Source organism: Stenella coeruleoalba (genome assembly GCF_951394435.1).
Source record: "Stenella coeruleoalba genome assembly, chromosome: 15".
In the NCBI taxonomy this organism is placed as follows: Eukaryota; Metazoa; Chordata; class Mammalia; order Artiodactyla; family Delphinidae; genus Stenella; species Stenella coeruleoalba.
In genome coordinates this window covers 51219317-51238434 of record NC_137161.1, presented here as the reverse complement: position 1 = coordinate 51238434, position 19118 = coordinate 51219317, and the positions used below count along the sequence as shown (strand labels likewise).

The following is a 19118-nucleotide window of genomic DNA, read 5'->3' as shown; positions in this document are numbered from 1 at the left end:
CAAAATTATGGTAAGTAAATACAATCTGGTTCCTCAACAGCTTCTGAAATTTAAGTCTCTGGAGAAATTTAAAGCAACAGTACCCTGTCCCCCATCCTCGCCCTCCCTAATAAAATGGAGCTGGTCACAAGTTCTCAAGAACACAGCTCTCTACCTGGTCCTGTAGGCACTGTGTCACCACAAGTCATGACTGCTGGCCTTTCCTACACACACAGGTGCACCCCAAATGCAAGCACCTCACACCCAAGAGAAGGCTGGGAGCTGCAGCCTGCCTCACCAACAGCTTCACACCAGTAGCTCCCTGTGGCCAAGGCCTCGCACTGACCAGGCCAGGCCCCAACCCCCACCCTTTCTCCCCCACTTCCCAGTACCAGCATCCTTTAAATCCCCCCACAGGACAGGACTCCTCCTGTGCTCCTCTCTCCTGCTTCCTGTGTGGCTGTCAGAACAAGCTTCCATAACTGCATGAAGTGGGAGCCATGTCTGTGGCTCAGCTCTACTGTGAACAAGGATGGACGGCTGTTCTCAACTGAACTTGGCCAGGAAAACCAGCGCCACGAACATCCAACACCTGGGATGTCTCTGGAAAAGTGGGTCACACCCCCCTAACTGCACTCAACATGCACCTCGTCCTGCACCTGTCACCGTGTCACGTGACTGAGTAAGCAGGAGGGCGCCTGTGTGCTCACAGCCTCCCCAGAGCAGGACCACGACACCCTTCTGCAAGAGCATCTCTGTCAGGAAGACAAGCCCAAGTCTTAAACAACTGACTTCCAAATGAACTTGTAAAAATACTGTCCATAAACTGGGCGTTTTCTGTAGACTTCAACTGGTTTCACAACAATTTGTATATAAAAACTTAGGATTTTCAACTTCTTTGACTTTTTGAGTGTTAAGTTCAGCAGTCTCCTCTTAGAGGTAGAAACTCTCAAGGGAAAATTAATTTGCGATGGACTTACATTTTCGTATCCACCAAAAACACATCAAGGTTCAATTTAACTATGCAATACATTGCTCAACCACTAGAGAGCTTAGGAAAATATGAACATCAAAATATCCAGTATCCAACATTCAAAACTGCTAAATGTGACAAATATATATATATATTTTTTAAATAAATTTATTTATTGATTTATTTCTATTTTTGGCTGCGTTGGGTCTTCGTTGCTGCATGTGGGCTTCTCTCTAGCTGTGGCGAGCAGGGGCTACTCTTCGTTATGCTGCGCGGGCTTCTCATTGCGGTGGCTCCTCTTGTTGCAGAGCACGGGCTCTAGGCATGCAGGCCTCAGTAGTTGTGCCTCGATGGCTCTAGAGTGCAGGCTCAATAGTTGTGGCTCATGGGCTTAGTTGCTCTGCGGCATGTGGGATCTTCCCGGACCAGGGCTCGAACCCGTGTCCCCTGCACTGGCAGGTGGATTATCAACCACTGCGCCACCAGGGAAGCCCTGTGACAAATATTTGACTGACAAATAGATTAAAATGCAAATGAATTTGGGGCAAAGGAAAACAATGACCCACAGATTTCTTTTCTACCTCCGTCAAGTCTCCTATACTAGACACCTCACCTCTTCCAAAGCTGCAGACAACAACTTCACTAACCCTTAGGTTTACTGCCAGGTAAATGGAAGCTTATTTTTAAAATACATAGTCATATATTTGTAAAGCGCACCTCAGACCTTAATTACCTGGTGGCAAGACAGTATTACGAGGGTCAGATGAGGAAGTGGAGAGAGGACACAACTCAGCAGGTTTCAGAAGGCACTGCAAGTGTGTAGGGGAGCAGCCACAGCCAGTGGCCTGGGTGGCTTCCCAAGGCTCCTGCTGTGTCTAAACATGGGATAGGGTTCAGCTGAAGAGATGATTTCTTCTCCAAAATGGTTCAGAGAGGTTGTGTTAGGATGGAAGACTCATGGTTTCTCCTCCTCTGTTATGAAATATAGTTTGAAACACTTTACAATGAAAAGTGATTTATCTATTCATTCTACTAACAGATACCAGGAGCCCAATCTTACTTGAGCCCTAGGGACTAGAAGGAGAAAAGAAAACAGCAAACAGCCCCTGAGTCAGCACCAGGAAGCAGAGGAGTTGACTTCAGGGAAAAAGGGCTGACTGATGTTCCTCAGATCCCTCTGGATCTTTCTTTATGTCTTTATCTCTTTAGAAAGGATAAAGTGCAAATTAAGCAAGGATTTCATATGAAGAACAAGCTTGGGAGTTTGAAGCTAGACTCAGGGTTGGTGTGATGAGAAACAGTCTTTCATCCTGAGGAGGGAGCCTGTCATTCCGCACCAGAGCCAAGGATTCAAACCTGGGGGCCTACACACCCTGTATTTGAGCAATTGCAACTAGATGCTTTAAACATGTCTTGGTTCTTAAGAGTTTAAAATTTCTACCTACAAACCTGCTGAGGAAGAATCTGACGTCACAAGAATAAATAGCTGCAAATGCTTAATCATTAGTTACTAAACTGTCCAAACCTTTTGCATATGAATAGCTGCTGCCTCCCACAAACAAGTTACAGGTACAAGTACAGAAGTTACCACCAAACTGTGAGAACTCGTACTCTGCCAGGTTGGGACCCCAGCTCTGCTCCTGACCGGCCATCTGACCTTGAACACACTATGTCACCTCTCTGTGGCTCAGACTTCACCTAATAGTCAGGGATAAGGAGGACAGGACCTTCCAGGCTTGCTGTGAGGATTTAATGAGTTAATCTATACAAAGCACTCAAGCTGACTCCAAGGGAGCACGCTATAAACAGTTGGTTTGGTTTGTTTGTTTTTTAATAAATTTATTTACTTTATTTATTTATTTTTGGCTATGTTAGGTCTTCGTTGCTCTGCTTGGGCTTTCTCTAGTTGTGGGGAGCGGGGGCTACCCTTCGTTGCGGTGCACGGGCTTCTCATTGTGGTGGCTTCTTCTGTTGCAGAGCACGGGCTCTAGGCGCGCTGGCTTCAGTAGTTGTGGCATGAGGGCTCAGTAGTTGTGGCTCACGGGCTCTAGAGCACAGGCTCAGTAGCTGTGGAGCACGGGCTTAGTTGCTTTGCGGCATGTGGGATCTTCCCAGACCAGGGCTTGAACCCATGTCCCCTGCATTGGCAGGTGGATTCTTAACCACTGCGCCACCAGGGAAGCCCCTATAAGCAGTTTTATGATTAAATAACACAGAAGACAAACACACATACACACACACACACACACACACACACACACACACACACACAGAGGTTTTCCCAACCAAGGGTCATCAGATGATAAAATAAGCTCTTCAAGACCAAAATGAAGCCCATCCCCCTTCCACATACTATATTTATCTGTGAGTAAACTGAATTAACTATATACTGAATTAGGAGGCCCAATTCTAACTGTGAGGCAGACAAAATGATACAGGAAGGCTGGGCTCCCTAACACACTGGGAGAGGAATCAAGATCAAAATCAGGGCCTTCTATGGTCAAGATGCTGTCATGCAGCTTAAGACTCCAGCCAGCAAGAGAAAGGATCTCAAACTCAAAAGGCTAAGCTGCCTTTAAATGCTGCCTGGGCAGAGTGTGCTGTGAAAGGCCCTCGACTGGTACAGCCAACACACCGCACAGAGGAACACCTCCCTCTAGGCCCCTGCATAAAGGGGGGTGGTAGACTGCCATAAAATCCGACCAGCTCATCCCCAAAGGGACACTGCTCTCAAGTCAGTCGTGCTCACTGGCAAAGAACATTCTGGTAAGAACCTTCTCTCACCTCAAGAAAGTCCACAAAGCTAGGCCCAGCACAGAAAACCTGGCAGAGGCAGGGACAGCAACCACTGCCACCTTCCCCAAACCCCAGACCTCTACCATGAAGAACTAGAGTGAAGGAGCAAAATCGAGGACCCAAGGTGACTTAGCTGAAATCATGGGTAACTACGCGTAAGCCACACTCTCTCTGAGCCGTAATTTACTATTCTGTGAAGTGAGGTGTATAACACTGACCCACCCCTTGAGGGCTGCTGGGTGCCCACAACAGACAGGAGCTCAAAGTCACTTTGTGAAATACATCTGTCTTGTGTTCACAGGGCAGACCAGGCATGGCTACTGCCTAAAGTGGTGGGAGGGGATTGCGGGGCATGGGCGCTTGTAACACAGACCACGCCACATGCTCCACCCACATTAGCCTTCAACCACAGGCAGACCGGGAGGCTGGCCCACATGACACAAATGGTCACCAATACTCTTGTGCAACTCGACACATAGCAAAATGCAGCTCATCCTAACCAGCATGGAACTACACTTAGGAGCTCCAGGTGGATGGCTGACTGGATTTAAATGAAGACCCGAATAAGACTTTCTATTGTTCCATGGAGCAGCTTGGAGAAAGTGCACCAGGAGACGGAGAAGCGTCTAGTGGGTGATCCCCGAGGGTGACCACTTAATCTGTCCTCCCACTCTCTTCTGCAGCCCCTTGGAGCCTCTCACCCAACGAAAGGCAGGTGGAAGAACACAAGGTCACAGCTGCCAGCCGCCTAAAGTCTAGTACACAGGCTTAACAGACCCCAAGACTCAGTAAACAATGTCTGAATTTTGCTAATAAACCTGTACCTTCAACATTAACTTTGTGCATACCACAAACATACTATGAAACACTGAAATACAGGATTTCTTTGCTCTTCTAACTTCCTTGGATACTTTGGAACTGCATAAAGGTATACTTTACATGACATTAACTTGATTAACATGAACATCAGGATGCAGGTGACTTCTGGGTTGGAAGGGAGGAGATTACAATCAGCAGAACCATTCAGAGGGCTTCTAAGAGCCTAGTAAAATCCTACGTTTAAAACAGGGTGGTGGCACATGCAAGTTTGTTTTAAATTCTCAATATACACCCCTTATAGATACAACTGTAAATAATATTGCTTAAAAGGACTTAATGAACTGCCATTTTTCTCTACTTCTAAAAATAACTTTTATTAAGCACTTGTTGTTGTCACGCACACTTCTGAGCATTTCACACATATTATCACAGTCCTCAAAACAACTCTTGGGGGTAAGGACCACTGGCATCCCTTTTTACAGATGGAGGCACTGAGGCACAGATCAGGTCCCTGTCCAAAGTCAAAAGCCCAACAGTGAAGCCAGATTCAAACTCGCTCTCAACCCTCCCCAGCTGGTAGAGGGTATGTCTGATGCTGATACTCCATGTGACCCAGGGAACAAGAAAGTAGGGTCCCAAATTGGCAGGACCTTCCTGGGAAGCATTCAGTAACCACTTCCATATCACATCTTAGGCTCAAGTCCTTCTGACTTGCCAATTTCTGCTACACTGAATCTAGTTCAGTCAAATTCATACTAAGATTTATATTATGAAAACATTCATTAAGAAAGTACTCCGGGCTTCCCTGGTGGCGCAGTGGTTTAGAGTCCGCCTGCCGATGCAGGGGACACAGGTTCGTGCCCCGGTCCGGGAAGATCCCACATGCCGCGGAGCGGCTGGGCCCGTGAGCCATGGCTGCTGAGCCTGCGCGTCCAGAGCCTGTGCTCTGCAGCAGGAGAGGCCACAACAGTGAGAGGCCCGTGTACCGAGAAAAAAAAAAAAAGAAAGAAAGAAATTACTCCCAACAGCTGGAAATGGCCAGTGTAAACGTCCACAACAGGACAATGGCTACTCATGGTTGACCCACAGAGAGGAGTACTACACAGCCACTGGAAGTGGCTCATGCAAAACACTCAGTGAAAAACAGCAGGAGACAAAGCTGTCTCAGATATACGGTCAGGGTCCCAATTTGATTTTTTTTTTTTTAAATACAGAAAGGAAACGATGACCCCTGGGTGAAGAAAAGATAGATCTTCCAGTTGGTTCCCAGTACCTATTAACCTTGATGGCTGCAAGGGATGAAATTTGACCTAGGAGGGTCAGCAGATGCAGCACAGGGGCTCCAGGCAGTGAAGGCCTCTGAGGGACCTTATCAACAGCGCACCGACCACAGGGGCCACTAAGTCCTCAATAGACACTGGTAACACCACGTGGGGCCCAGAGACCTTCTGCACTTCCTTCCAGGTCCATCAGTTAATTCATCCAGAAAAGACGTGCGATGTATAAAAAGTATTTGCTAATAAGTAGATGAATAAATTAATATCTTTTAGATACAGATCCTATGTGTGAGGAAGAAATCATTAACTACCACTGGGGGCCCAGTGTGGAAATCCTATTTCTGCTTTTAAAGCCTGTCATCCTAGAGCAGTATCAGAAAAACAGAAGCAATTCAAAGACAGTCCAATCCATATACTTAAGATTCTGTTTCACAGCCAAATAACTTGGATGAAATCTAGAAAGAATATGCATTAAAAGCTTTAGTGAAAAAGCTTTTCAGTAAAATCTATTATTAGTCAGAAAACAATAATATCAACAAGCTCTCGCCTTCTGTTTTACTAAAATAATTTAACATATTAAACTTGCCAACTAAGAAAAACTGAATTTCTAAGCTCAAGTCACATTAATTATATACCACTTAAATATGAATCTTTCCTTGGGAATTAAACTCATTCAGCAAACGTTTTTCCCCTGCAATCTAGTTTGTGAATCTGAGTGATACCTAACTTGATCCAAAGCAATTTATCTTGAAAGTTAGGTGATGTGGTGAGGCCAGCAGGTACTGAGCTGTTTCCCCTTCTACTCAGAGGAGCTGAACCCTGGGGCTCCTCTTTCCCACTCTCCAGCTTCCAACCCCGGCTCCTTAAAGGAAACCTCCCTCAGCCTCCAAGACTGAAAGGTCAAGGGCTGAAATAAAATCTAGAGCACATGGGCACTTCCAATGAAATGAGAACCGTTCTCTAGGGTTCCAGCCCTCCCAACCCCTCCCCTCCCGCCCCCCCTTCCCCTCTCCTGCGCTGGGGATCCTCAGCAGCCCCGTTATGTTCCCCTTGCTGACACTGACCCACCAGCCATGCCCTCTCCTCCTCCTGTGTCCTTCAACCTCAGTGGGGACTGCACTGTAATCTGTCCTTGCCGGCCCACAGCTTGTGCCCCTCCCCCAGCAAGGTGCATGATCCTTGAGAGCAGCAAACGGACCTGTTGGAACTTCCTTAAAATGCCCTAGATTTTGTTTACCCTCCATTGGTGTTTCCCACACATAAACATACAACCACAGTGATATGGATAACTGTTCTAATCACCCTAACAGATTATCCTGTTTTTTTTAAAAAAAAAAGCCAGATTAATGTGGTCAGACTTTTGTTTTTTAATCCTCTGAAGCTCCTCTCTCTTTGAAATAGGAGAAAGACAAACCAGCCCCCAGAATGCCACTGGCCATACATATCAACATCATCTGGCAGGAACACCCTTCCAGCAGTGTAAACTTACATGGTTTTGCAACGGAAGGAGAGAGACCCAGCTTATTTCTAACTAAGAATGCCTATCCTGACACCTGAAAAGGCTCCTTTAACAGATGCTTTCCTTTCCTGGGCCTTTATCTGCAAATTCTGGATAACAAGTTTCTTATTGGGAACAATAATGGCCAACTGAGACAGAGAGAGACTTTGTCCCACTGTTAACCGCTAACTCCCACAGAAGAGCTTCACAACATCATCAGTGTGCAGAGAAAGATCTATTTTGTCTAGCATGACATTCATCCACACCTCCACCAATCACCAACTTAAGAGTTCAGTTACCAGAAACAAAGAGAGGAGGAGGAAGGAAAGAAGAGCAGGCCAGGCCAGTCCAGTCTCTATTTCACCTTCTCTTAGCCAACCCCAAACATGTAAACAGCCTCCAGACTCCTAGAGTCCTAGGGAGGGACTTCAATGCCTTCAGGCCTCTCCGTCATTTTCTTCATAGTGCTTTGCCCTTTTATCAGTGCCCTGCTCTTTCTTCCCACAAATTCCTACCTTCATAACTGTCTTGTTTTTGCTGTGGTCATATGGAAACGACGTTGGAGGGGCAAATCCATAGATGGGTGGGAAAACAAACCAAACTCATGACTTTCCTGAATATGCCTATCTTCAGAGTTCTGGGCTAGAAGAAACTCCAAACTCTGTGCTTGTTTCAATCTAAAAGTCTCAAAGTAACAGCCCACAAGTCAGGCCGTGACTCAAGACCTTTAGACAGTAAACAACACCATAGCTTCACTTGAAAGAAAAAAAGCTAGAGAACATACCAAAGCTAACCACCTACTTTCACAAGGACCAGGTGATACAGATCTATCCTCCTACCAGCAAAGAAAGCACAAAGAGACTGAGCACACAGGACCTGAGCAGATCACGGCAAATGCTAATTAGATCACAAATAGCAGCTTCCAAATACTCCGGAGGGTCACGGGCCTTCCCCGATTAGAAAGCGTTTCTATCAGTGGGTTCAGGTTCACTCGGCACCTGGGGACATCTCTGAACCTGCACAGTGTCCTGGGGGCGTCCATGCCTGCATAAAGGGGCCAGAGCAGGCAGGCACCTGGACCCCATGCCAGCTCTGACCTGGTACATAAGTCAGAAGCCCACCAAGTCCCAAGTGTCTTCATCTGGAAACCAGAAGGATCCAACTGAGTAAGCATGAAGGTCCCTCCCAAAATAAAAATACTGTGGTCATCCTATGACACACAAACAACAAGTATCAGAGAGCAGAGCAGGGCCATAGGCCTAATTCCAGTCAATCAGAACTAATCTTGTTTCATCTTTCCAGTGATAAGTCATGTGGACATCAGGCACTCCTGATACATGCACTAGGGGCACCCAACTTCCTTGGGATTCTTCCTGAGTCCATAACCCCAGTTTCATCAACAAAAGACATCAGACAAACCCAAACTGAGGGACAGTCTATGAAATACCTGACCAGTACTCTTCAAAAGCATCAAGTTCATGACAAACAAGGAAAGACTGAGAAACTGTCATAGAGCAGAGGAGACCAAGGAGACCCGACAACCAAATGCAATGTGGTACCCTGGATGGGACCCTGCAACAGAAGAGGACATTGGGGGGAAACTGAGGAAATCCCAATAGGTTTGCAGTACAGTAAATAGTGTGGCACCAATGTTGAAGTCTTAGTTTTGACAGATGTGGCAGGGTTGTATAGATGTTAACATTGGGGAAGTGGGATGATGGGTATTATGGGAATTCTGTGTTGTGTTTGCAACCTTTCTATGTATCTAAAGTTATTCCAAAAATCAAGTTTATTTTATTTTTTTAATATTTATTTATTTATTTTGGCTGCTCCAGGTCGTAGTTGCGGCACGCGCAATCTTCGTTGCGGCGCGTTTAGTCGCAGCATGCAGACTCTTAGTTGTGACATGCAGTATCTAGTTCCCTGACCAGGGATCGAAACCGGGCCTCCTGCATTGGGAGCGTGGAGTCTTACCCACTGGACCACCAGGGAAGTCCCTCAAGTTTATTTTAAAAATAAGTTTGTTTAGAGGCTATTTTGATAGCTTCAAGCAAACTTAAAGGATCTGAAAACATCCTGTGTCATTAAAAAACCTGACTCAGGGGAATTCTCTGGTGGTCCAGTGGTTAGGACTCTGCGATTCCACTGCAGGGGGCACGGGTTCGGTCCCTGCTCAGGCAAGCAGTGCAGCGTGGCCAAAAACAAAAACAACAACAACAAAAAACAACTTGACTCAGAGTCCATACTGAATACTAATTTGAAAAATACAGGGCTACTAAAGGAAAATAATACACTTGAAAGGAAGGGAAAAAACCTGACACTGAATAAATTCAGTATAAATTTCCAAATACCACCACCTTCATCATGCACTGTCCAAAAGACATCCGTGTTTGAAAGCACAGCAGGTCTCCCCGAGAAAGCACTAGGCAAGCACAGCTACCTGGTCTTCCCAGCACACAAAACGGCACTCCCTCCTTGAACTTCCTCCACGGTCAGCCACTTCCCTGCTCCCCTGTCCTCCCGGCTGCCCCTGCCAGGAAAGCCCCCCTGCTCGGTGCACCCCGGGGCCAGGTTCTTCTGTGTTCTTCACTGCAGCAGCCCTACAAAGGCCGGCCACCCACTCCTGGCAGGGCACTGCCCTCCCTTCTGGCCGCACTGCTAACCATTTCCCCTCAGCCCCTGAAGCGGGGCCATGGTTAAGGGAGTCACAGAGGGGTGAGAGCGCGCACGTAGGCTGCCCCCCACCCACTAAGCTGCACATCAGGTCCTTTTCACCCAAGGATTCCTTCAGGGCATGAGCATGGAGCCCTGTTCTGTTGATGTCTATTCTCCTAACTCACCACCTGACCATCCTCACCCACCCACCACCCACCACCCACCCCCCTCCGAAACACAAAGCTCAGTGCCAGTGCTTCTGGGTAAAAGAGTTTTCTAAGATTTAAAAAAAAAAAAAAAAAAGCACTTAGATTGTATGAGTTTTGTTTTTATAGGAATGAAAATAAATGTATTCGCAAATAAAATCTATATTTAGATGCACAATTTTAAAACTGTCTATCTGATAATAACAACTATGTACATACAATCGGCAGACTATAATTTTGACCAATGAAAAAAACCCATGAAAGAAAAATGCCAAACTGCAGGAAGAAAAAAATGAGTTAACAATGGAAAAAGAGAGTAGTATGGGCTGAGCTTCTGAGACTGTGCGCTGAGGAAACAGTTTATTCTCTCAGTCTCCAGTCCAGGCTAAGCCACAGGCCACTCTGACAGAAAAATGCAGAATGGCTAAGGGCTCACCCTCTAGGAAGGAAGCTGGTTAATAATGACAGGACCCCAGAAATGAGCAGTTATCAAGCTTCCTGGCTTGCTAACTTACCTGCTTCCCCGGGGCCTAGCTGCTACGGATCAGCCTTTCCTAAGAACATGCCTGAGCAGAGCCAGTATTCGGGCAATTTTCCCAAAGACTGGGCTGTTCCCACCATTTCCCATAGGAGAAGCACTGCTCACGGCCAGTGCTGGCACACACTTAGGTCTGAAGTTCCCATCCACTCCCGCCCTCCTCCTAGGTTGGTGGCTCTCTCACTCACACTCGTTCACCCCATATCCGTGCACAGGTGCATGGCAGGAAAACCCAAGACAAGGTGGGCTTCTCAGACACTGAGTGTTGGGATCCCCCAGGACCACCAGCCGCACAACCATCTCAGGAAGGTGGAGCCCCTCACAGCCAGGGGCACAGCTGTGGCACTGCACACACCCACAGAGCATGTGCTCCTCTTAAGACAGGACGCTCTTAGAAATTAGAGCAAAGCCAAGAGCTGGGAAAAGCTGTCTCTGACCTTACCCAAAGCAGCAAAGAGAGGTGTGCCAAAGGGACCGCAGAGCAGGGTGGCTGCTTCCGTCATGAGGGGAAAGCACCTTGGCTTCTGGTCAGAGAATGTGCTAGGGTCATCCTGATCCTCAGGGCCCACCTGCAGGGTCCACAAAGCCGACGCTGGCTCTTCTACAGGTTAGATACTCAGGGTCTGACCACATGAGGACAGTGGTCCATGGCAGGGCTCATCCCTGCCTGTTGGCACAGCAGGGTAGCAGTGCCAACTTGGAGAGCCTCAGCCCAGAATACTATATGCCTGACACTAACACTTACTAATCCAGATTTAACCTGACATTTGATCACCAAAACTTCCCAAGAAGGACTGTAGTATAAAAAGGAACCAATGGCTTTCAAATACAACCTTTCAAGGGTTGAAAGGTGGTAAAAGGGTAGGTGGTATAATATATAGAGAGAAAAAAGAGCCATCCCCTTTTTGAATTATATTTCCTTAGACAATGAAGAAATGGTACATGGGACCATGTTTTTAACCATCGGACTTCTTTCTAGTTTGGAATGCTTTCATATTAAGCAACAAACAGTTTATGATGAGACCCTCCGTCCCTCAAACACATACAGCTCTGAACACAGGGAGTCAGAATACACATGCAGGATTCAGAGATGTCTTCGTTAATAAATAGCAAAAATGGTAAGACAGGCTTGTCACAAATATGCCGGGTATGAGAACCATGAAGAGAAAGCGTGAAAAAGAGTAACAGAAACCATCTAGACTCCAAGTTTAGAAAGATATATACATAACAAGGTACAGAACCTGTTTTAGAGAAACAGAACATTGAATATATAACAAAAGCTGATGCAGACCAAAGGGCGGTAGCAGGGGACACAAAGAAGCTGATTGGCCAGAAAAGGCTTCACAGCCTGGGGGTGGGGAGGCCAGTGTGTTTCCACTGAGGGGAATTTCTTCAGGCAAAGAGGAAGGGCCTAAAGAGGAGAACCTGGCAGCCGAGAACATCCTGGACACTGTCCTGGGCTTTATAGGCTGGGAAGAGAGGCCACATGGCACGGGCAACTGAGGGACGCTCGCGGAGGAGGAGCTAAGTGACAAGCCAAGAAAAGCAGGGGAAGTCACAGGAGCATTGGAATTTGGGGACCCCCACCAGCAACTCACTTCCTCACCAAGAAAGGGAAAACTAGGAAGAAAGCGTGTCAATGTTTTCAGCCCCACAAGCGACAGTGTGTGATGAGCACGCAGTGCGGCCATCCCCCTCCAGACATAACTACTTCCTTCACTGCAGGAGGGTGTCCACAGCCACGCCACCATCGAGCACAAGAACCGACTGCATTTCAGACCTGGTGCAAGAGCAAGGTCTGCAAGGTAAACCTTCTTCCCCTGGACAGGGCAGAGTTCCCAGGTCCACGGCAGCCCGTGTCTTCCCAAATCTTCCAGAAACAGGGAGGGAAGATAGAAAAGTTAACTCCAAGCCCCTTTTCCCACAGGTTTCCACTGCAGGTCAAAGCACTAAGGAGAACTTCAATGCGACTTCAAGCGACTTCAAGCCTCCCAGCGAATCTTATCAATCATCTTTGACAGGATCCAATATTAGGCTGTCACTTTGAGATACAACTCCTGCTGCAGTAAAATTAATTCCAAAAAAGAAAAACAGGTTGAAGAATGAGACTTTAACAATGAATTCATTGTTAAATAAGCTTTTACCCGGATGAATTCTGCCCGAAATACTGCCGAGAGAGACACACACACAGCCTCTCATCAGCCCTCTCCAGTGTGGGCAGACCTGCCACCAGCTCCATAAACAGGCGGAAGACAGGGACCTCCAGACATACCTTCAAACCACATCTTTAAATATTTCGAAGGCTGCAAGTGGCTGGTACAGAGGGCACACAATCCTATCTGTAGGATAGAGGAGGTCACCAGGCCACCAGGAACTATGTGCCCACCTTCATCAGGTCCCTCAACTACATTACAGATGGAAACCACACTTGTTTGTTCTTCTGTGGGCCATGCACCCAGTCATGAGCTGCTAAGGTCAGATTTGTCCCTCTTTTTCACACACAGAGTTTGCAGTGCTGTTCAGTTCTCGCTTCTGTGAGCCTATGTGTAATCCAACTATTTAAAAAGAAACCTGAATCAGTTGCTCTGATAAGGGATCTGAAGCCCACAAATGTAAACGCTTTATAATGAACTCTCTCTCTTAACACATTCAAAACAACTTGGAATTTCTTGGGATAAAAATTCCATTTTAGGGACTTCCCTGGTGGTCCAATGGTTAAGACTCTGCACTTCCACTACAGGGGGCACGGGTTCAATCCCTGGTCGGGGAACTAAGATCCCGCATGCCATGTGGTGTGGCCAAATAATAAATAATAAAATTCCATTTTAAATTAGGAAAATTTTCTAGACCAAGATGATGGAAGCAGACTTCATGCAACTATATAAATGCAACCAGCGTCGAGCACAGAAAACAGACCCCCCCACCCAAGAACCACCATGAACCCAACAGGCCTTTCTCCTCTAAGACATCATCATCAGAACATGTCCCCCACTGCTCTTGAGAAAATGCCCTCTGCCTGTTGTTTCATCTAGAGACTGGATACACAACTGGTTCTCAATATTCAAGTTATTTTTTTTAAAGGGTTTGGTATCACAGTGAACAACAATGCAATCCAGTTACGGAAGAATGCACTACTGAAAAGGCCTTAACAACACATGTCCAAAACTTACAGTTTCCACACCAGCACTTCCTCCCCGGTGATCTGCCCTTTGAACCTGCCTTCAAAACAACTGCTCCACACCCCTATGGCCAGCTGTCATCACAAGGGCAGGCGCAGAGCAAGCACACGTTGGCCCCAACCCTCACACCTGCTGAGGGAGTCATTTCTGCATCAAGTGTTCCTCAGCAGTGGCTCCTTGCTCCATAGTCACAGAAGTGAAGTATCACGTGGGATTCCATCAAAGTCCATTTCCACAGAAGATACTTCTCAGGAAGGGACAAAGTGTAGGGCCAGTGGAGGATCTCCTCACACCATCAACTCAGAAGGGACCAACTTTGTTCGCCCCCTCATTTCTGCAGCGCTTCCCAGTTCATTACACACTTGCCCTACGTGCACCCAAACCCCGCGTTAGGTGGCTCAGCAGACAAGGGCACAGATTGAAGAGGGGGACCCACCCAGGAGCTGCCTTTTCCTCCTCCGCAAACGTGTGCTAAAGGCAGCCTAGACTGTGTATACCGACTCAAGTCTCAAGTGCCACCGCCAGTCCACCCCACCCCCCACCTCCGTCATTGTAACCCATTATCCTGTAGTATGTTCTCCATTACACTTATCATTATATAAATATACCTTACATTATCTTAAAAAAAAAAAAAAGGGCAACCTAGAGGCCAAGTCCTGCTTTGAAGAGCTGCCCAAGGCCTCTTTTCAGGTCCCATATCACCACAAGCTGCTGCTGTGATCCTTCTTATAAAACGCATGTCAGAAGAGTAGAACAAACCTACACTTCCACCTTTTATTAGTATAGGGACCTCACCTTGCCACCTCTGGACTCAGCTCAGTAAGTGCTGTAGGGATGTCACAAATACATCACACTGCACGAGGCCACATGAGAAGCTCCCCAAAAGGGTGTGTGAAAATCAGAACCCACTTCTTTCCATGTTCTCTGCCTTCCCCACTGGTTTCCCACACAGATGCAGTCACCTTTGCAAAAGCCACCCTAGAGTGTGCAAGGAACCACTCTCCCTAATCAACAGTTTTACCTTTAACAAAATCGTTGCACAATTTTTTAAGAAGCAAGGATTCCAAACCTCACCCATTCAGAATATCAGCCCTCAAATAAGGAGGGACCAGAGACTCTTTCCAAACAGCTGCTTTCTGACAGTGTGAGGCTGAAACAGGCTCCAGGGGTCACAGAGTTCAGCCATCTGCCCAAAGAAATAGCTAAGTGTGCTGTCCTTCCACGAGAAGATGTCCCTCCTGCCTCCCACACGGCAGTCCGAGGACACGCACAACCCCCAGGAAGACGTCCTGGGCAGTGGTACTGAGGACTTCCCCAGACAGAGGGCTGCGACCCTCCCTCAGGGCGCCCCTCCCAGGAGGGGCAGGGTGGCACCCAGGCCTCTGCCATCACTCAGACATGGGTTCAAACTGCACTCTATGTATTAGGCGGGTACTTAACCTCTCTGCACTGTGGAAGCTGAAGTTTCTGCACCTGTAAAATGGGAGCGACACCTATCTCACAACACTTTTGACAGAAGTCAAGCAACACAGTGTGAGCTATCTTGCAAAGTGCCTGCCTTGAAGTAAGTGCTCAATAAATGGTTCTGACAGCCTCTGGCTCACCGTAGTACCAAACTGGGCTGGGCCATTTCCAGACTTCTCAACTCATACTGCTCCCCCGCTGGCTGTACACATGTAAAGAAGAGGGAAAGTAATTGGGACGGGGCCTCTCCTAAAGTGCCACCTTAAAAATCCAGGTGCAAACTCACTTGAACAGTGCAAATCTATCTGTCCCCAGATGAAAAATCCACTACTGGGGGCATCTTTGCCGTTACTGACGGGAAATACAGCATATTCTCACATACATGTGGACAAATGTAGCTGATGAAAACACAAAAGCCTAGTTCCTCTCACTTCCTGATGGGGAGGTCCATCCTGTATTCTGTAATTCATTTTTTCTCACTGGATTCCAGTCTTTTTGTACTAAAAAGCTGCCTTCTGCAAAGAAACTCCAGATGTCAAGTGTCCATCACATGGAACCTCCAAGACTATGACACGAAATGCTCTTTTCCTCTTCCCCTGTACGCCATCAGAGCGCACACCTTGTACTGCAACAGCATCACTGTGTGAAAGTTCGTCTTACAAACTTCCACGATCACTGTCAGCCCCAGCCGCCACTGAGGTCCGCCAAGCAGCCTAACTCGTGTTTTTGCGCGTTAGCCCAGGCACCCCGCGGTACAGCCACACATGTCGCAAGAGTCAAAGGCATCCCTTGGCCTTTCACCATTTTTCTCAACTGAACAGGTCCTCCTCCTCTCAGACTTCAGAGTATCACCCATCTCTACAAACCGGAGTTCTCAACCTCAAGTCCATGGACCAGCTCCAGAAGGATCAAGAGCCTCCTGAAGTAACTACAAAATTCAGTAAAGCCGTGCCGTTTTCTCAGGAGGGGACTCAGATCTTGCGTCAGACTCTCAAAAGGGCCCATGACCCCTCAGAAAGATTAACAGCCGCTACCGTGGAAAATAAGGGGTAATGTAAATTTCTTGGGTCTTCCCTCATTTAAGGGATTTGGCTTTTGAACCAGACTTTGCAAGCGGTCTCGATATTCTTCCATTCTTCACATTCGCATACAAGGTATAAATCCTTAAACCATCTTCCCAAGACTCCCGAACTTAACCGAGGGCAAACATAAAAACACTAGGGATACTTTTAGCAACAGAGAGAAAACACAGAAACACTAACGATACTTGCAACAAAACATTTAACCCAACAAGTGCTTTATCTCTTTCCTTCCCCCTAAAATCCCTCCGCCCGGTCAGGCTCACTTGCTCGCGGTGGTGGTTTCAAGCCCGGCCTCGAGGAGGCTTCCCATCACGCCAATGCCGGTGCCGGAGCGGAGCCCCAAGGCATGAAAAGCACCGAAACCCCACCCCACCGGGCCGGGAAAGGAACATATCGAGTGTATCAGACTCCACCCCAACCGAGAATTCGGAGGGACCCGAGCATCAGGTGCTTCGAGCAAGAACTCGCACGTCCCGCTTTCGCTGCGAGCGGAGGCACTGGGACCCCGTCCCAGGTGAAGGCCCGAGGCGGTTCCTCTGCAGAAAGAACGAAAGGTAACCCCGGAGGCCTGACTCAGGCCGCGCCGCGCCGAAAACAAACTTTCCAAGCACTTCCACCGCGACGGGCCGGTGACACCTCCCCGGCCTCCCCCGCCCTCCGCGCGCCTGTCAGCGCCCCCGCCGGGCCGGCGCCCGCCTCACCCGGGCCAGGGCTTCCTGCAGCAGCCAAGCGGCGCCCCCACGGCGCCCAGGGTCCCAGGTCCGGCCGCTCGCCGCAGGTGAGGCGCCGCCCGGCCCCCGGGACCGCGGGCCGCCCCGCCGGGCCCCGGCGACCGCCGCGCTTGGCAGGGTGACGGGCCGGCGCACCCGGGCGGCTGCCGCGCACTCACCAGCTGGCTGGTGGTCCTGGCCATGGGCCCCGCGCCTGCACGGCGACTCCCCCGCAGCGCTGCGTGGCTCGGCGCCTCCTCAGCGTCCTCCTCCCCGCAGCGGAGCCCCAGCAATGGCCGCCCGCATCCTGCGCCCGCCCCGCGGCCTGCCGCCCCCAGAGCCGCCCCGCCCCCGCGCGACGCCAGGCGGGACTTCCGCCACGCCGCCGCCACCGCCGGCGCCCATTGGCCAGACTCGCCGTCGCTCTGCCGCTGCCCTGGCCAGCCCCGCCGGCGCCTCCGAGCTGCATTTCCGGGTTGGGGCCCGGCAGGCGGGAGAGGCTCGGCCCCGCCTCGGGCGCGGGGGGTTTGGGGGGAGCTCCGCGCGAGCCAATCCCAGGGCCGCGGGGCGGGGCCGGGCGCGGAACCGGGCGAGCTGTCATCCCGGCTGCCAGACAGGAAAACTGAGGCTCGCTGGGGTCGGCCCCGAGGCGGGAGTGGGGCTGGACTCCAACCGTGCAGCTTCGACTCCGGAGCGGGGCTCTGAGTAAAACATCGAGAGGAGCAACTTCACTAGTTGCAAAACTAAGAAGTGTTCGCGGAAGGAAATCTAGACTTTAAAGCCATAGCTAGAAGACAGGAAACAATCCCATCTCATCACTGCTAATAGTCCCAGGGACACCTTACGAACTTTCTACTCTGCTTATAAATTTTTTTGGAGCTGTTGTTGTTGACGATGATGATGTTGAATTTTTTGGTAGTTGTTATTGTTGTTGATGACGATGATATTGTTGCTTTTTTAAATTGTGGTAAAATACACATAAAATTTACCACCTTAACCATTTTGGAGTTCAGTGGCATTAAGTACATTCATTCAATTTGTTCTAAGATGATGTTGTTTCAAACAAAATTAGAATCGCCTTGTTACCTGAAGGTTTGCATATTTTAAAATAACTTTTTTTCTATTTCCAAAAGAAATACATGTTCATTTTTTAAAATAATGATTTAGACAATACAGAGAAGTAACCGTAAGATAAATTAATCCTTCATCCCACTGGCCAGAATTAATTGTTGATTAGCACTGATGGCTGCGAACATTCACTTGGTGCTTACTCTTATTAAGGAATTTTCATGTCTAGGGCTTCCCTGGTGGCACAGTGGTTAAGAATCCGCCTGCTGCTCTTTTCTCATCCCCCATCCTATGTGTGGTTGAATTTGCTCCTCGCCATGTCTTCTCACAAGACTTTCAGGATCAAGCGATTCCTGGCCAAGAAACAAAAGCAGAATCGTCCCATTCCCCAATGGATTCGAATGAAAACTGGTAATAAAATCAGGTACAACTCCAAGAAAAGACATTGGAGAAGAACCAAGCTGGGTCTATAAGGAGCTTCACATATGAGGTGGCACACATGTATGCTATCAAGGTCAATTGCATCTTACTGTATCAGAACATCACTAGTGTCTGGAACAGCTGCCTGTGTTTGATGGGAGAAATGGAATGGCCCTCTCCTCTTTTTTTGATCTTTCCTCACCACTGTTCACTGTGTAACTCAGAAATAAATATGAAACCTTTTGTTGGAAAAAAGCAAAAAAGAATCTGCCTGTCAATGCAGGGGACACAGGTTCGATCCCTGGTCCGGGAAGATTCCACACGTCGCAGAACAACTAAGCCTGTGCACCACAACTACTGAGCCTGTGCTCTAGAGCCCGCGAGCCATAGCTACTGAGCCCACGTGCCACAACTACTGAAGCCCACATGCCTAGAGCTCGTGCTCCACAACAAA

At 48.3% G+C, this 19118-nt stretch overlaps 2 protein-coding genes across 2 annotated transcripts in view; one reads left to right on the top strand and one right to left on the bottom strand.

Moving 5' to 3' along the window:
* The window catches only part of PDPK1 (3-phosphoinositide dependent protein kinase 1), a 71586-nt gene extending 54097 nt beyond the window's left edge, over positions 1-17489 (bottom strand). The window contains exon 1 of the mRNA XM_079944179.1: positions 17356-17489. Coding sequence (XP_079800305.1) covers positions 17356-17379 — 24 coding nt within the window. The 5' untranslated portion in view covers positions 17380-17489. The remainder of the gene's footprint in view (positions 1-17355) is intronic.
* Positions 17490-18534: 1045 nt separating this feature from the next.
* On the top strand, positions 18535-18727 carry LOC307198957 (large ribosomal subunit protein eL39-like). The gene has a single exon (XM_079946329.1). It carries the CDS (start codon positions 18562-18564, stop codon positions 18715-18717), a length of 156 nt encoding a protein of 51 aa, XP_079802455.1. The 5' UTR covers positions 18535-18561; the 3' UTR covers positions 18718-18727.
* Positions 18728-19118: the final 391 nt, after the last annotated feature.